This window comes from Panicum hallii, chromosome 7 (genome assembly GCF_002211085.1).
Source record: "Panicum hallii strain FIL2 chromosome 7, PHallii_v3.1, whole genome shotgun sequence".
Taxonomy (NCBI): Eukaryota; Viridiplantae; Streptophyta; class Magnoliopsida; order Poales; family Poaceae; genus Panicum; species Panicum hallii.
The window spans coordinates 44798197-44813246 of record NC_038048.1 but is presented as its reverse complement, the minus strand read 5'-3'; the positions used below and the strand labels follow the sequence as shown (position 1 = coordinate 44813246).

General features: G+C 44.7%; 2 protein-coding genes across 2 annotated transcripts; one reads left to right on the top strand and one right to left on the bottom strand.

The window, feature by feature from the left end:
• Positions 1-1996: 1996 nt before the first annotated feature.
• LOC112899970 (cyclin-P1-1-like) lies at positions 1997-3593 on the bottom strand. Its single transcript, XM_025968645.1, has 2 exons — positions 3131-3593; positions 1997-2587 (listed from the first exon to the last, which is right to left on the bottom strand). The coding sequence occupies exons 1-2, from the start codon at positions 3538-3540 to the stop codon at positions 2170-2172; spliced, it is 828 nt and encodes a 275-aa protein (XP_025824430.1). The 5' UTR covers positions 3541-3593; the 3' UTR covers positions 1997-2169.
• Positions 3594-6184: 2591 nt separating this feature from the next.
• LOC112899914 lies at positions 6185-13880 on the top strand. Its single transcript, XM_025968571.1, has 20 exons — positions 6185-6467; positions 6578-6666; positions 7255-7361; positions 7450-7504; positions 7791-7879; positions 8017-8083; positions 8161-8223; positions 8352-8522; positions 8630-8723; positions 8818-8897; positions 9000-9072; positions 9157-9200; positions 9335-9402; positions 9730-9815; positions 9900-10057; positions 10142-11450; positions 11928-12217; positions 12305-12523; positions 12608-12764; positions 13246-13880. The coding sequence occupies exons 1-20, from the start codon at positions 6356-6358 to the stop codon at positions 13551-13553; spliced, it is 3639 nt and encodes a 1212-aa protein (XP_025824356.1). The 5' UTR covers positions 6185-6355; the 3' UTR covers positions 13554-13880.
• Positions 13881-15050: the final 1170 nt, after the last annotated feature.

Below are 15050 nucleotides of genomic sequence, written 5' to 3'. Positions count from 1 at the left end.
AGGAACTCCGTCCCCTGGAATATATAAAGGAGGGCAGGGATACCTACATGGGCAGAGAAACAACAGAGAACAAGTAGAGAACAGCCAACCTGCAACTCAACATCCAAGCGCAGGGCGCAATATACAACACCCCAAAACAGGACGTAGGGTATTACGCTACTCTAGCGGTCCGAACCTGTCTAAATTTGTATTTTGTGTCCTTGCGTTCACCTTCAAGTTTCAGATCTGGCGATCCCTTACCAAATAATCATCTACCTTAGGGTATCACTAGATAGGCCGACAGTAAAAACACCGACAGCAACTATGAACTATCTTACCGTGTGTGTCATGATTAAAATCGACATGTAGAAAGTGAAAAGTTGAAGACTCAATATGACTATTGTAGCGGTATACAAATGAAATGCGAAAAAAACTAGGTGAAAAAAAGCTTAGGTGCGAACACATAACCAAACACCATTTAGGAGAGGAGTCTCAAGGCGAGAAATATATCTTCTACATATAGTTCTCCCTCATCCATAAATCCAAGCTAAGAAAAATGGAGGGGCCCAAGCTCTTCAAACCCAAGTTTTTGCACATGGTAGGGAGGCTAAGCTCTTCGCCACAAAAATCCATCCGTACATGATTCAATTCCGGTGAATATTTGGTGCAGTTTTTATCAAAAACTAGCTCAACAATAGTTTTGTGGTATACTGTCATGATAATTTAGATTTTCCAAATCACAAACAATTAAGAAAAATTGTAAACTCTTAGGCATACATACTCACCATTGGATTGGTGAGATCTGTGCTTCAACCTAGGTTAAGGTCCTGCCGCGCGCATGTCAATGGCTATATTGAGGATTTAGATTCACCTTGGTATGGCATGACGACGTTGGTGGGTATGGCATCGGAGACAAGGAAGAAAGGCGGCGACTAGGAGATTGGAGCTAAGGAGATGGGGAGAGGATCACCATCGAGAACAAATGTAAAGTAGGTGGAATGGCGGCGGGACAGTAGAAACTATGAGAGAGGATGTGTTAAGGTTCGAGCGGACGCTATGCTTATATATACATGATATGTGACGGTAGGAAGGATGGATAAGATCGACGGTCTAGATCCAATAGTTAAGGATCGTGGGGAAAAGATAATTACTTATTTTTTAACAACTCGTTAGCTTTCTTATCATTTGGGATACATATTAATTCATAGCTCTCTAATTCTACCATACTATGACATATCAAAATTAATGCTACCTAATATGATACATTTCACTATTTCAATATCTAAACACGGTGAAGAAAAGCATCCAACCATACACCATATATTGCTATAAGGATGACTACCGTGTCGTACCAAAACCATGGTTACCAAACCTCCACAGTTTGATCCCTGGAGAGTGGAGACCCCAAGCACCAAACTCAGATCGAATAAGCCGAGTCTCCGGGGGCGTCGGTGCAAAATGCCCTCGATGCCGTCCACGCCAAAATGGAACGGAAAAGCAACGCCCGTTTCGCCATTTTCCGGAGCCGCTGCATCAGCATCGTCCTCTGAACTCGTCACGCATCTGCCCCTTGCCATTCCTGCCCTCTTTCGGTGGCGGTTCAGTTCGGCTTCTTCGACCTCTTCTGTGCCGACCCGACGAGGAGCCGCGCTTTCCTCGCGGGCGCCCGGGCGCGGGGGGGGGGGGGGGGGGGGGGGCGGGGGGGGGGTTGTTTCGGGGAGGCGTCCGAGCATGCGTCAATGCTTGCGTCTGCCTCGGACCGGCGTGCAGGGCGTGTGAGTGTGACTTCTCTCGTCAGAGTTTGGCGCCACAACCTCCAACCAACTTACCTAACCCGGGGTCTTCACTTCACTAGTACCCTTTTGGATGAGTGTTTTTGGCTGGCTAGCTTGGCGATCGGTCTGCCGTGGGGCCGTTGAGACGCCGCGATCGAGCTCACTCACCAGTCGCCTGAGTGCCTGACGGAGAATGAAGTGACACGGCAGTTGGTTTCGATGAACAGGTGGTTCACCACTGGTGATCTTCAGATCTTGGCACCATTTCATCCGATTACGGATTACCTGTAATTCACAGCACCGTACATGTATGGCACGTCCGATTATCCGTAACAATTCTGCAGATATATACACACGCACGTTCGATTAACACGCTCTGATGAATTTGCATCTTGCACATTGCTACCTGCTACTACTAGTAGTAATCCAAGGCGCACAGCTCCCGGAGGGTCTTGGCCCCCGGCGCCACGCCGTTCGGCAGCTTCCGGTCGTGCTCTTCGCCGGCACGCACGCCGTTCGGCGGCGGCTTCCGGCCGCGCTCCTCGCTGTCGCCGTCGTCAATCTCGGCCCGGCGCTCCTCCGCCAGCGGCGGCAGCAGGAGCTTGATGGCGGTGGGCGCGGCAGCCGCCCTCGTGGTCGGCTTGGGCGCGGCGCCGGGCGGGACGTGGTGGTCCCTGCGCATCTCCTTCTCCAGGTGCTCGCGGTACCTGTCGTAGGCGCGGTGGTCGACCGCGACGGCGAAGTCCAGCACGCCGAGGAGCTCCAGCTCCAGCTTGTTCATCTCCGCGTTGCTCACGCCGCCCACGCGCGCGAAGAAGGCGTTGCTGTGGTGGCTGCGATGCCCGCGCAGCGAGAAACCGCAGCACAGATCAGTGAAAAGTTTGGTGTCTCATGGATGCTTTGCAAATACAGTATGCAACAGTAATACCACATCATTTTCTGAACTTTTATGTCTTGAAAGCAGCTATCATGAGGCAGCTGTCATGGCTTGCAAAATACTTGACTACATGTTCGTCCGATGTCGTTGTCAGACAACAACAGCCAGTAAATTAATGTGACAGAACTAATCGAGAATAGAGAACATCCAGGTACATTTCTTTTCTTGGCTCAAGAGAAGTCACAGTTTTAATCTCGAAATATTATCTTTTTTCTGCGGTGTGAAATCGTCGATTAAATGTGGTCGTGGTCCGTCAGGCTGACCTTTGCCATTCTCAACGGCGATGATAAACTGGTTTGGAATTCGTTTGTTACGGACAGAATTAAGCAGTGTAGAAATATTTGTGTTCCTCACTTCCTCGCAGCACGAAATTCGTATAAAGGTCCTCTTTTTACGCGATTCTGTGGAATCGTCGATGCAGATGAATGGAGGTACTTACAAGTCGTCGAGGACCTTGGAGGCGAGGAGGAGGCAGGCGAGGAGGAGGCGGTGCACGTTCCTGGACGCGACGGCGGCGGCGGGCCGGCGGTGCGCGGCCATGTCGACGTAGGCGTACGCGACGACGTAGCACTCGGGGTCGAGCCCCGCGTAGCGGTGCATGCGCTCAAGGTACTCGGCCACGCCGATGCGCGGCGCCGGCGCGCCCCGGGCCGCCTCGAACGCCCTCATCCCTCTTGCTCCTCCGCCCCCGCGGCCGTCCGGCGCCGCCACCGCGTCATTCCGCGCCACGAGCCGCTGCACGGCGCGCGCCACCATGGCCAGCTCCGGCGGCGCGGGCGGCGGCCATGCGGACGCCGCCCGCGGCGGGGAGGAGGACGGGAAGCGGTCGCCGGCCGCCGCGGCCGTCATTCTCCGCTGCCGCTGCTCGTGCGGTGGTGGTGGTGGCTCGTTCTTCGGCGCTCCCGCTTGGCGCTTGTTTAACGCGGGTGTGGACGGCTGGGATGGACAGATGGGGTGGGCCGTGGCCGTCGGATGCGATGGACTCGACTGGTGGAGCTTTCTCTCGTCGGGCTAACGAACAGTAACGGATAATGCCGGTCGTTGGCCTTTTCTTCCTTCGATCTCGATGCTGACGTCTTCTTGCAAGAAAAGTCTTTCTTCGTTCGTCTATTTTGTCGGAGGATCATGCCAAACCAAAGCGCGTCGTGACCTAAAAATGATTAAAGTGGCTTTTCTTGCTGGGCTTAATTCGAGCTCGCAGTGTGTGATATTCCTGGGCTTTTCTGTGTGTTTAGCACTCTGAACGAGGCCCCCAAATTTCCCATACTAGCCCAGTTTCATTTGGGCTCGAGGCCTGGTTAGGCCTTCTTCATTCTTTTTTTTTTTCTTTCTTTCTTTCCCCTTCCTGCTCCATTCGGACAGAACTTGAGAAGTTGAGATGACGATCGTACCAACAGTTTGAAGCCTCGAGTCAGAAAAACAAAAAAACAGTTTGAAGCCTAATTGGCTGTTAGAGTTGAGGATCCACTTTATGTACGAAGTACTCCAGGAAGAAAAAAAAAGAGGAGGAAAAGATCAAGTGGGGGCAACGCAACGCCGCCCGCACGTCGTCCTGCCTGGGCACCGGCAGTTCCCGGCCTCCGGCATCTTAATACAAAGAAGTGCAGTTTTTCTGCATTTTCGATAAAAAAGTTCCCGGCCTCCGGCTCTGACGCGCAACTGGGTACCAGACCGAAGCCACCTGCCGAAAGCTTCAACAATTCTCTCCGGACTCCGGCAGACAGCAGCAAAGAGCCAAAAGAACTCGCTGCTGTCGCTGCATAGAATTCTTCATTCTACTTGGCCCGTTTTGGCAAGGCACCTGCTGAAATCTGCTCTGAAATCGTCCGCTGTCTGTCTGCTGGTCCGATCGGCTGATGATATGACGTGTGTTGTGGATGTGATGTGTGATGCCATGGAGCATGCAAGGACTGCGAAGGACAGTGGTTTGAATGAACTCACAACTCAGACGAATCGCCAGTATTTTTTTACGGATCTTCTCTGTTCAGCTCCGATCCATAAGATGGGATGATGGCCTACACCTACAGCAGTCAGTGGGTTAGCCTGAACTCCACTGCAGAATAACCCTTCTTCCACAACAGGTCTACACATGCTCCAATCTACTCTCGCTTTTTTGATGATATACTGGTACTTCCAAGCTACCCTGGAATAATGAGTCGAGTGTCCTAGTACCCACCAGCTGGTCCTTGTCCTTGCACACTCATAAGAACTACCGAATCCTTGACAGCAGCTTTCCATTGGAACTTCCTAACTCCTGAGCTGATGAACATGCAGGCGAACACAGGCAGCACTGTTTGCTTAGCATAAGACGATCATTGTGATTCATGTTTCCACTAATCAAATGAATCCCCAGCCTCAAAAGTTTAGCGAGTGGGAGTAAACTTTTGCGCCAGTGTCTCTCCATCTCACGTGCTGCAGGCCACCACTCCCTGGTCCCATCAAAAGCCAAGAAGCCATGGCTGGCTGCATGGGTTCCCACTGGGAGCAAACGTCCAGATCTGCCTGCCCATCTGTCGGCTCGCATCAGCGAATCAGCGGTGACAGTAGCAGTAATAACGATAAACAATCCCACGTGATTACTGATTAGCCTAACCAGCCCTGGCTCGTACTCGGTTTCGTCCTGGATGAACGAGCAGGAGATCCGGCTCCCCTCGCGGGTTCCGAGGCCGATCGATTCAGCTTTGCCGCGAGCTGAAGCTTCGTGCAGAGCCAGCGACTGACAGTGCCGGACTGGACAGCTCCAGCTTGCAATTGCGTCGGAATTAACTTACTTTTAATTGAAGGTTCCGGTAACTTTTCTGCTGCTGGTTAGATTTGTTTTGTAGCAGCTGGTAGTAACATGGTCACCCATGGATTTTGTTGAATGGGGTTGAGAGTCATGGGATTTAAAATGAGCCCGGTGGGAAAAGTGGTTTGTGGAAAGGTACGGGTGGCATGCAACAGTAAGATCATGAGGCCAAGGTGTGTCTGTCGGTTGAGTGAATCTACCTTTGCTCATTTCGTCAGCTAATTAAACTAGTAACTAATTCTTTCTAGAAAAAAAACTAGCAACTAATTCTCTACAGAAAAGAATCCATTTCCATGTTATAGTCTAATTGGCTAATTGCACATGGTTTGATCTAATTGACATCCAAATTATTTTCTCCAAACTGTTTTAACGAAATACTTCTGCTGCAGCTTGAATACTTATGTTTACTGAAAAGGTGCATCGCAAATTTGCAATGTAAACCAATCTTACCTGAGTTACAAACAAAAATGAACCAAAAAAAAGTGATACCCAAGCACACAATACCAACCTTAGTCTGTACCCAAAATAGATCCCCGAGTAAAGGATCACACCAATGCAAATGTCCCAGTGACACTCTTACACCAAGAAGGAAATATAATCTTTGCACCCAAAAAGAGAGAAGGAAATAGAAAAAAAGGGCAAAAGCATAAAAAAAAAGCTTAAACTAAAAGGAGTCTCAGTCTCAGACCTAAAAGGGCCCACCATCTCTTCTCCCATCCCTCCACCCCTCCACCTCCTCCCTCCCCCTCTCTTTCTCCATCTCGCCGGAATCTCACCTCCGATCCGGCGGCGCGCCACCACCGACACCGGGCAAACCGTCCCCGCCGCCGTTCCGCTCCACAGGAACCGTCCGGGGAGCTCTGGGAGCCGGGGAAGATGGAGTCGATCATAGCGCGGGCGCTGGAGTACACGCTCAAGTACTGGATGAAGTCCTTCTCCCGCGACCAGTTCAAGCTCCAGGGCCGTACCGCGCAGCTCTCCAACCTCGGTAGGATCCCTTCTCCCCTCTAAACTCTCCACCCCGGATGCCGATTTCATTGGGTTTTCTGATTCCGGTGCTGAGTGTTTGGTTCCGGGTGTGATTTGGCGGGGTCCCAGATATCAATGGCGATGCGCTGCACGCGAGCCTGGGGCTGCCTCCGGCGCTCACTGTCGACACCGCGCGCGTCGGGAAGCTGGAGATCACGGTAAGATGCCTCCACCTTCCGCCCTGGGCCTTATGGGCCGCATTGGTGGTAGATTTTTGACCATGCTGCTGCCAAGTTGCCCAAGTTTGGTGTATTCGCGTAATTTTTGTTATTCACTCTACTTGTGCTCGCTCGTGGGCAGTAGAAAACAGCAATTGTGCGTGGTGCAGTTGTGACTTTGCCTGTCCTGGCCATAGATAATCTTCGTGGTGGACAAAATTAGAGTCGTAAGTTCGTGCTTATGTTAAAATGATGATTTCATGAAGTTATTCGTTGTGTGAAATTTCTGACCCGTCATGTTAAATTTTCTGAGTTTGCTCTGCACTTGTGTTCACTTTGCTGCACTTCTGTTAATTTTTGGACTGTTGTCAGAATTATGGAATTTACAGTTGTAAGGGAGGGAGTTTGGTGAGTTTCTTGTCTGGATATTATTGAAATAGTGGCCAGTAGGTCATCTTTGCTAGATTTAGACACTTACGCTCAAATGGTTGTGAAGCCTGAGTTTGAAGTTAACAATAGCCTGGTTGTATGCCTATTAACCTTGCATTTGTTACTTTTGTTAACGGGATCTTATGTTTATCACTGCAGTTACCATCTGTATCAAATGTACAAGTGGAGCCTATTGTGGTGAACATTGACAAGCTTGATCTCGTGCTTGTAGAAAAGGATGATTCTGAAAATCTCAGCCCTAGCAGGTAATTTCATTTCTATATGTTGAAATCTAGTGCCTTTGTCTGACGATTCAGTAATTGTAGTTCTTTCTGTTATTTCCAACCCTTTTAGCACTACATCATCTGCATCAGCAACTAAAAGCAGCGGATATGGTTATGCTGATAAGGTATGTTTTCTTGCACTTGATGTTTAGCGCACACATACATTCCAAAAGTTTACGCTGTATAATCATCAATATTCTGATGTTTGCTCTGTGATTACTGTAACGCCATTTCCATGACCACTGAATTTAAACTTATCCATTTTCTCTGTGATCTGATATTCTCCTCTGCTCTTATATTCTTCCATTTTATACTACTACCCTGTTTTAGAATATGGATAACTTTGTTGAAGCAATACATACTTGCAAGAACTGAATTAGGAATGGGGTTTGATCTACTATATTGGCTTAGATTGCAGATGGAATGACAGTACAAGTAGGTATTGTGAACCTGCTCCTGGAAACTCATGGAGGGTCTCGCCGACAAGGAGATGCAACGTGGTATTTACTAATATTTGACTATTTGAGCGACTTTGGAGTTTTATTTAGCACGAGTCCTTTGCAAACTCAGGCCCAAGTAGACTTCATTGCAATTTTTGTGCCTGGAAAAAGGAACACTAATCTCTTGTAACTATCAGGTCACCGCCACTAGCAGCTATCACATTTCGTGATCTTGTACTGTACACAACAAATGAAAAATGGCAGGTACTCATTCTGATTTCAAATTATAATATTTAATAAATGGTATTATGGCATTGCCTGATTTCAAAGAATGTTTATAGGTAGTAAACTTGAAAGAAGCAAGGGATTTCTCCAACAACAAAGGATTCATTTATGTTTTTAAGGTTTGGTGCTCCCTACTTGCTTCCAGAAGATTACTCCCTGCTTTTTACTGCTTCCTGATCTATCACAAACTGAAACTTTCAAAGTCATAAAGGACTTCTGATATCACATATTTTCTTAACATTCACAGAAACTGGAATGGCAATCACTGTCAGTTGATCTATTACCTCATCCTGACATGTTCACCGATGCAAGATTTAACTCTTCTAGCAATCAAGATAATAAACGAGACGATGATGGCGCGAAACGGATGTTCTTTGGTGGTGAAAGATTTTTGGAAGGAATATCTGGGGAGGCTAATGTGAGTGCTTTGAGTTTAGGAACATATTGTGTAAAACACATTAATTTGTTAGTTTATGTTGAACTTCCCTTTTCCCGGGCTTCTTGACACGTTGATTTGAACTTCAGATCACGGTTCAACGGACAGAACAAAATAATCCACTTGGGCTTGAGGTTCAACTGCATATTACTGAAGCTGTCTGTCCTGCGTTAAGTGAACCTGGTAATCAGTTCCTGTCCATGAAGCTTGACCACTCTCTTTAGTACTTCAATTTCTGTTTGCAAAATTTCACACTTCTAAAAAATATTTTTGACAGGCTTACGGGCCTTTCTTCGATTCATGACTGGGGTATCTGTGTGCCTAAACAGGGGAGACGTGGATCCAAAAGCTCAGCAGGTTTACCTTCTCTTCTGTGTACTTTTGATATTGTGGTGCATGCAGTAAGGTGTATACATTTTTCAATTGTATCCTTATTACCTTTTACTATTTTTCGACCAGCTTGCTGAAGCAGCAGGATCTTCCTTGGTTTCCATTATCGTAGATCATATATTCCTCTGCATTAAAGATACTGGTTAGTAGTATTGTCAAATAACTTCAAATGTGTACTTTTAGTCCTGCTATAATGACTTCTTTGTCAAATCATTTGTACCAACAGAGTTTCAACTTGAACTTCTGATGCAGTCTTTGTTCTTCTCACGGGTAATTTCCTCTTGACTGCCATTGTTATTTTGTAGTATGATTTGGTCGCTGCTAATAGGGTCTGCTGATGATATGATTGATTTATATGTTTGACCTCTCAGAGGATTTAAAATGACTTTTTCTTTATCTTAAAGGCGAGCGTTTCAGATGGGGAGTGTTCGAAGAACTTGTCTTGCATAAAGGTTGGCGGGCTGTTTCTGAGGTACTATGTCTGTCTTTGGTACTAGTGACTCTTCATGTCTAAACTATCAAATGGCATTGAAGAAACATCTTTTGATTATGCACTACTAATGCTGAGATTACTCAGGGCGCATACAATGCTGAATACAGGATAGTGGGGCTGTTCATGTCAAAAGCATTAAATGGCACAAAACCATCATATTGCATCACTTAGGTTACTCAAGGGTCATACCATGTTGAAAATAGGGCACTTTAAAATTTGACTTGAATTAAAGTATGGGAATTTGTGATCTAGCTGAAAGTATCAAAAAACCTTTGCTGGACCTCATGTATGGATATGTTGATGCAGAGACACCTTCTCTCGCCCTCCGTGCACATTGATACAACCATCTATGCAAGCAGTTTCACAAGAGCCCCTGCCTATGCCTGACTTTGGTGACTTAACTATTTCTAATTCTTGTGCCAGATTAGATATCCATGAATATTGTTGAGTCTGATCTCAATGTTTGATTCTATCAGGTCAAAATTTTTGCCCTCCAATCTATCCATTTGGGAATCAACTACTAGAATTCGCTGCCGGGGTTCCTTTGTTTTCTCTCTATTGTCTTCAGATCACTCCTTCTCCATCACCTCCAAAGTTTGCTTCAAAAACTGTGATCACATGCCAGCCTCTTACGGTTTGTCTCCTTCATATATGCAGTGAAGTTTGTTTGTTTAGCATTTTCTGCTTAAATATATTTCTTGTGCTTCTTCATTCTTAGGTAACCCTCCAGGAGCAGTCCTGCTTAAGGATTGCATCGTTCTTGGCTGATGGAGTTGTGCCTAACCGCAGTACCGTTTTGCCTGATTCTTCAATCAACAGCCTGTCATTTTCCCTTAAAGAGTTTGATCTCTCCGTTCCATTGGACTCTGAGGAAATCACAAGGTGCAGCGGAACCAAGAACACGTGTCCTCAATCATCATTTTCAGGTGCACGACTTCATGTGGAAGACCTATACTTCTGCCAGTCACCATCAGCAAAATGTCCATTACTAAACCTTGATAGGGATCCAGCTTGCTTCCTTCTCTGGGAATATCAACCTGTTGATGCAAGTCAAATGAAGTGGGCTACTAGGGCTTCTCATTTAAGCCTCTCGCTCGAAACTTCTGGCGCTTCAAACGGACAGAGAGCAGCCAGGGACTCTTCTGCAAATTTGTGGAAATGTATTGAACTAGATGACATCCGATTTGAGGCAGCTATGGTTACCGCAGACGGTAGCCCTTTGTTGGATGTGCCACCCCCCGAGGGTGTTGTAAGGATTGGTGTTGCTTTCCAACAGTTTACATCCAATACCTCAGTGGAACAGTTGTTTTTTGTCCTAGGTTTCTATACTTACTTTGGTCAAGTTGCAGAGCGTATTTCAAAGGTCAGCAAAGGTAACAAGTCTGGGGTGACCAAATCCTCAGCTGACAAATTTGAGAATAAATTGCCAAGTGATACAGCTGTGAGCTTAACTATGAACAACCTCCAGCTCAATTTCTTGGAATCTTTGTCAGCACACGACATACATATGCCCTTGGTTCAATTTGGGGGAGAGGATCTGTTCCTGAAAGTTTCTCATCGCACACTAGGTGGTGCCTTTGCGGTCACTACTAACTTGTTGTGGAGAACTGTCTCTGTGAACTGTTTGGAGGGAGAGAGTTCTGTGATTTGTGAGAATGGTATCGCAGTGACTGGCAAACACAACATTGTGGTGCATGAAAATGGGCATCCCAAGATGAGAGCAGTCTTTTGGGTTGATCATATGAGCAAACACCAGGATAAAGAAGCTCAGTTTATTGATATAAACATCACTCACGTAATGCCTTATGACATGCGTGATATGGAATGCCATAGCTTGAATGTTTCAGCTAAGGTATCTGGTGTTCGTCTTGGAGGTGGAATGACTTACACCGAGTCTTTACTGCACCGGTTTGGTATCCTGGGGCCTGATGGTGGTCCAGGGGAAGGCCTCTTGAGGGGATTAAAGGATTTATCTTCTGGCCCACTTGCAAAACTATTCAAATCCTCGCATCTCACCGAGGAGGAAAGTAAGTGTTCGCAACTGTGTCATTTGATTTGTTACTTCAAGAAACTTTGTTCATACGCTGGAGTCTTGATTGTTTGTGCTCAGTTGTGAGATTTGAGATGTGATATATGAGATAGGTATATCCAGCATTCCTTGGGTACCCAGGATAGTTCTAACCGCATAATTTAGCATGACCTGATATCAACTTCTCTCCACATTATGCTGTGTTTAAACTCACAAAATACATAGTTTTCAGATTAAAGAACCATTGTTCATTTCCACCATCCATGGACATGTCTCCTTGCATCTCAATCCAGATATAAATTTCTTTTTAACTATACCATGCTCAAGTTCAAGTAACTGTTACAGTTGAAATAGTGTATGAAGAAAAATACTTTATTCCTTATTTCAGATGCAGGGCAAGTTTCTCAAGTTTTTGCTTTGCTGCTTTTCTAGTGCATTAATCATTAATTTCTCTTTTTTCCCCTCAAAATTACAGATGAAAGGTCCAAAGTTGATGATCTCAATTCAAAGTTTGATCTCGGGGTGCCAGATGATCTTGATGTGTCAGTTGAGCTTAGAAATTGGCTATTCGCACTTGAAGGAACGGAAGAAGTAGGAGATTGTTTTACTCCAACTCGTGGAGGTGATCATATCAGTCGAGAAGAAAAATGTTGGCATTCAACCTTCAGGAATTTACATGTCTCTGGAAAGAGCAGTAACCGGCTTAACTTGGGAGACGCAGGAAAGGCTTCACCCAAAAGGGCATTTCCTGTGGAACGCTTTACGGTACATGACTGTTATGCCTCTGGATTTCAGTTTGGTGTCTCCTTTAGGCTTTAAGCTTTTCAATTGTTTGATACTCTGTACCTGCAGGCTGGAATTGAAGGTTTGCAGGCAATAAAACCTCGCCTGAGAGATCAACACTCTGGAAAAGGAACATCAAACAATCATCAAATGGGCAGTGGATTTAATAATGCAAGTTCTGTTGGTGACCATGGTGTTGATGTTGAAGCTACCATGGTCATTGGTGAAGACGAGATTGAGGGTGCCAAGTGGACAATGGATAATGTTAAGTTTTCTGTCAAAGAACCGGTATGAACACATTTCAATTAATTGTCTAAACCTGTTGCAAATTTTAATATGCTTCCTGAGATATTTATCCATTTGAGAGCACAGATCGAGGCAGTTGCAACGAAAGAAGAACTAGAGCACCTCGCCATGCTTTGCAGATCTGAAGCTGATGCGATGGGGAGGATCACTGCTGGAATTCTTCGCCTCCTTAAGCTTGACAAATCTCTTGGGCAGGGAACTATAGAACAGCTTCGTAACCTAGGTATGGAGCTCCCCACAAGTTATTTGAATTACAACTCTTGTAAGTGCTCTGGGATTTCTAGGTTTTTTGGCACCTTTTGGCTTGTCATAATTGTTCATAATTGAATTGAGATTGGGCAGCTAGATGCAATTGCATTTATCGTGGGCATCTATTCTCATTCTTTAGTTCCTTGTAGGTCCATTTGATTCTTTTTTTAAATACTTAATACAGTTTTGCAAGCTTGACAGAACTTATGTTATTAGAACATTTACAGGACATGCTTTCTCCTGCCAAAAAGTAACCTTAATATTGCAAAATTAAAAGGTTTCTACTAAGTTTGTACCGCGTAAGTCAAGTTCCGGTTTCATGATTCTTAGTGCTGTAGGGCTCTCGTAATGTTTATTGTTCCTTTTCTTTCATTCCCTTTCAATTGACTTGATGAAGAGCTTTGGAAGCCATTTCTAGAGGATTCAAATGTCCTCACGATGTTGTGCCATTACAGGAAGTGGAGGCATGGACAATATCTTTAGCCCCAGGAGGCTCAGCAGGCAGAACAGTTTTGGCAGTACAGGCACTCCTAGGACTTCAACTATGCAAGCGATTGCAGATGTTATGGGATCGAAAAACACACTAGAAGCAACCATTTCTTCATTGCAAGTTGAAATTTCTGAATCCAAGGCTAAATGTGCGGCACTGATTTCCCAGGCAAGCAACATGGAAGATCAGAGCCGCACTGAGGATATCATGATACTGAATGAAAAGCTAGAGAGCATGCAATCGTTGGCGACACGATTGAGAACTTTGATCTGAGTTGTATATGGTTTCTTTTTTGTGTACAGTACACAAGATGGTTGTCCAATCTTGGAAGTGGCCAATGCTGCACTTCCTGGTGGCTGATTCAGTTATTCTTTTGTGTACATTTATATATTTTCCTTGGGATGGGGGTGTATAAAGGTAGAGGGGGTGGAATAATGGGTTGATAGGGTGCTGGAAGAAAATTTTGTAGGCAACTGGAATGAGGATGTTGTGTAGCACTTCATCATGATCAAATGGGTCATTAGGGAGGGTGCAGTTGTCATTTGTACCATTGTATTATTGTATTTGTATAATGTGATCAGAGACCGTTACTTTGGCGTACAATCGATCTGTATGTTTTGGCGTCAAAAGAGTTCAACACCAAACAACTAAAGAGCAAACAACACTTAAATTTTCCTTGATACAAGAATGGTGTACTTACAATCGGAAAAGGCACCATTTACGGTGTCAACATTTGATATTACAATGTCAACATTATGAACATCAAATGTTAAAATTGTTGAAATATCCCCCACTAATAAATTATTGATGGTATTAAAATAAATATGTCCAGAAGAAAGATAAAAGAAAAAAATAAAAAACTAAGCTGGACTGGCCTTTCTCGTTCATTGGGTCAAACTGGACCTTTTGCTCCTGCTTTACTTTGATGGTTGAGCCTTTTCAGCATGGAAACAAAAAAACATCCGACGGCTCTTTCGTCAAAAAATATATACATCTTCTCGAAACTTCCACCATCCGTGCTAAGTCAAAACAAGATCTCATGCGGGTAGGAAAGGAGGTGAAATATTGTAAGCGCAAGTTTATTGCTATATGTTAACGGTTTTACACGTCATCTCATGTAAATTCATGTAGGATTTTTATTAGGTGGCATAAAGGGAGAAGAGAGAACGAGATAGTTGTTTCACGAGACAACCGTATCATAGACTAAAATTTAGTACTATAAGTCCACTTTTTCATCATTATACGAGTTGTTATTGCCATACAACTCACAATATTTTTTTTCTATGCACAAATTATGGAATTATGTATTTACTACGAGACACCTTATAACACAACCCATTATATATATATTGTCTGTTACATCATCTCAAAATGACGTATCAATGCATAAGATCGTCTATTAGACTAGATCAATATACTCGGCTAAGAGTACAATAACTTGGCTAGACGGTGGGTGGTTGAAATTATTTTTTGATCTCGAAATATATTTTTCTTTCAATCTGTGAATGAGCTTTCGATTTGGTTGAACCACTATATGTTGCTGAGAATCAACATTCGTAATGTAGTATTTCAACATTAAAAGTATACATGCTCAACATTTTTGATATAATGCTTCAATTTTTATGTAAAATATTGCACTATTTTGTCCAAAATGTTCAATCTTGTATTTCAGAATATTATGCTATTCCCAAGAACTTTAGCAAACGTGACGAACAAAATAAAAAAATGAAAACAAAAAGGAGGGGACACTGGACACATACCTGCCAGGCT

Bases quoted from the DNA above. Each gene is read 5' to 3' on its own strand.
- LOC112899970 (XM_025968645.1), bottom strand. From the start codon at position 3,540: ATGACGGCCGCGGCGGCCGGCGACCGCTTCCCGTCCTCCTCCCCGCCG. The intron at 2,588-3,130 runs GTAAGTACCTCC...CGGGCATCGCAG, and splicing joins TCCAAGGTCCTCGACGACTT to CCACCACAGCAACGCCTTCT.
- LOC112899914 (XM_025968571.1), top strand. From the start codon at position 6,356: ATGGAGTCGATCATAGCGCGGGCGCTGGAGTACACGCTCAAGTACTGG. The intron at 9,403-9,729 runs GTACTATGTCTG...ATGTTGATGCAG, and splicing joins GTTGGCGGGCTGTTTCTGAG to AGACACCTTCTCTCGCCCTC. The intron at 11,451-11,927 runs GTAAGTGTTCGC...TCAAAATTACAG, and splicing joins GCATCTCACCGAGGAGGAAA to ATGAAAGGTCCAAAGTTGAT.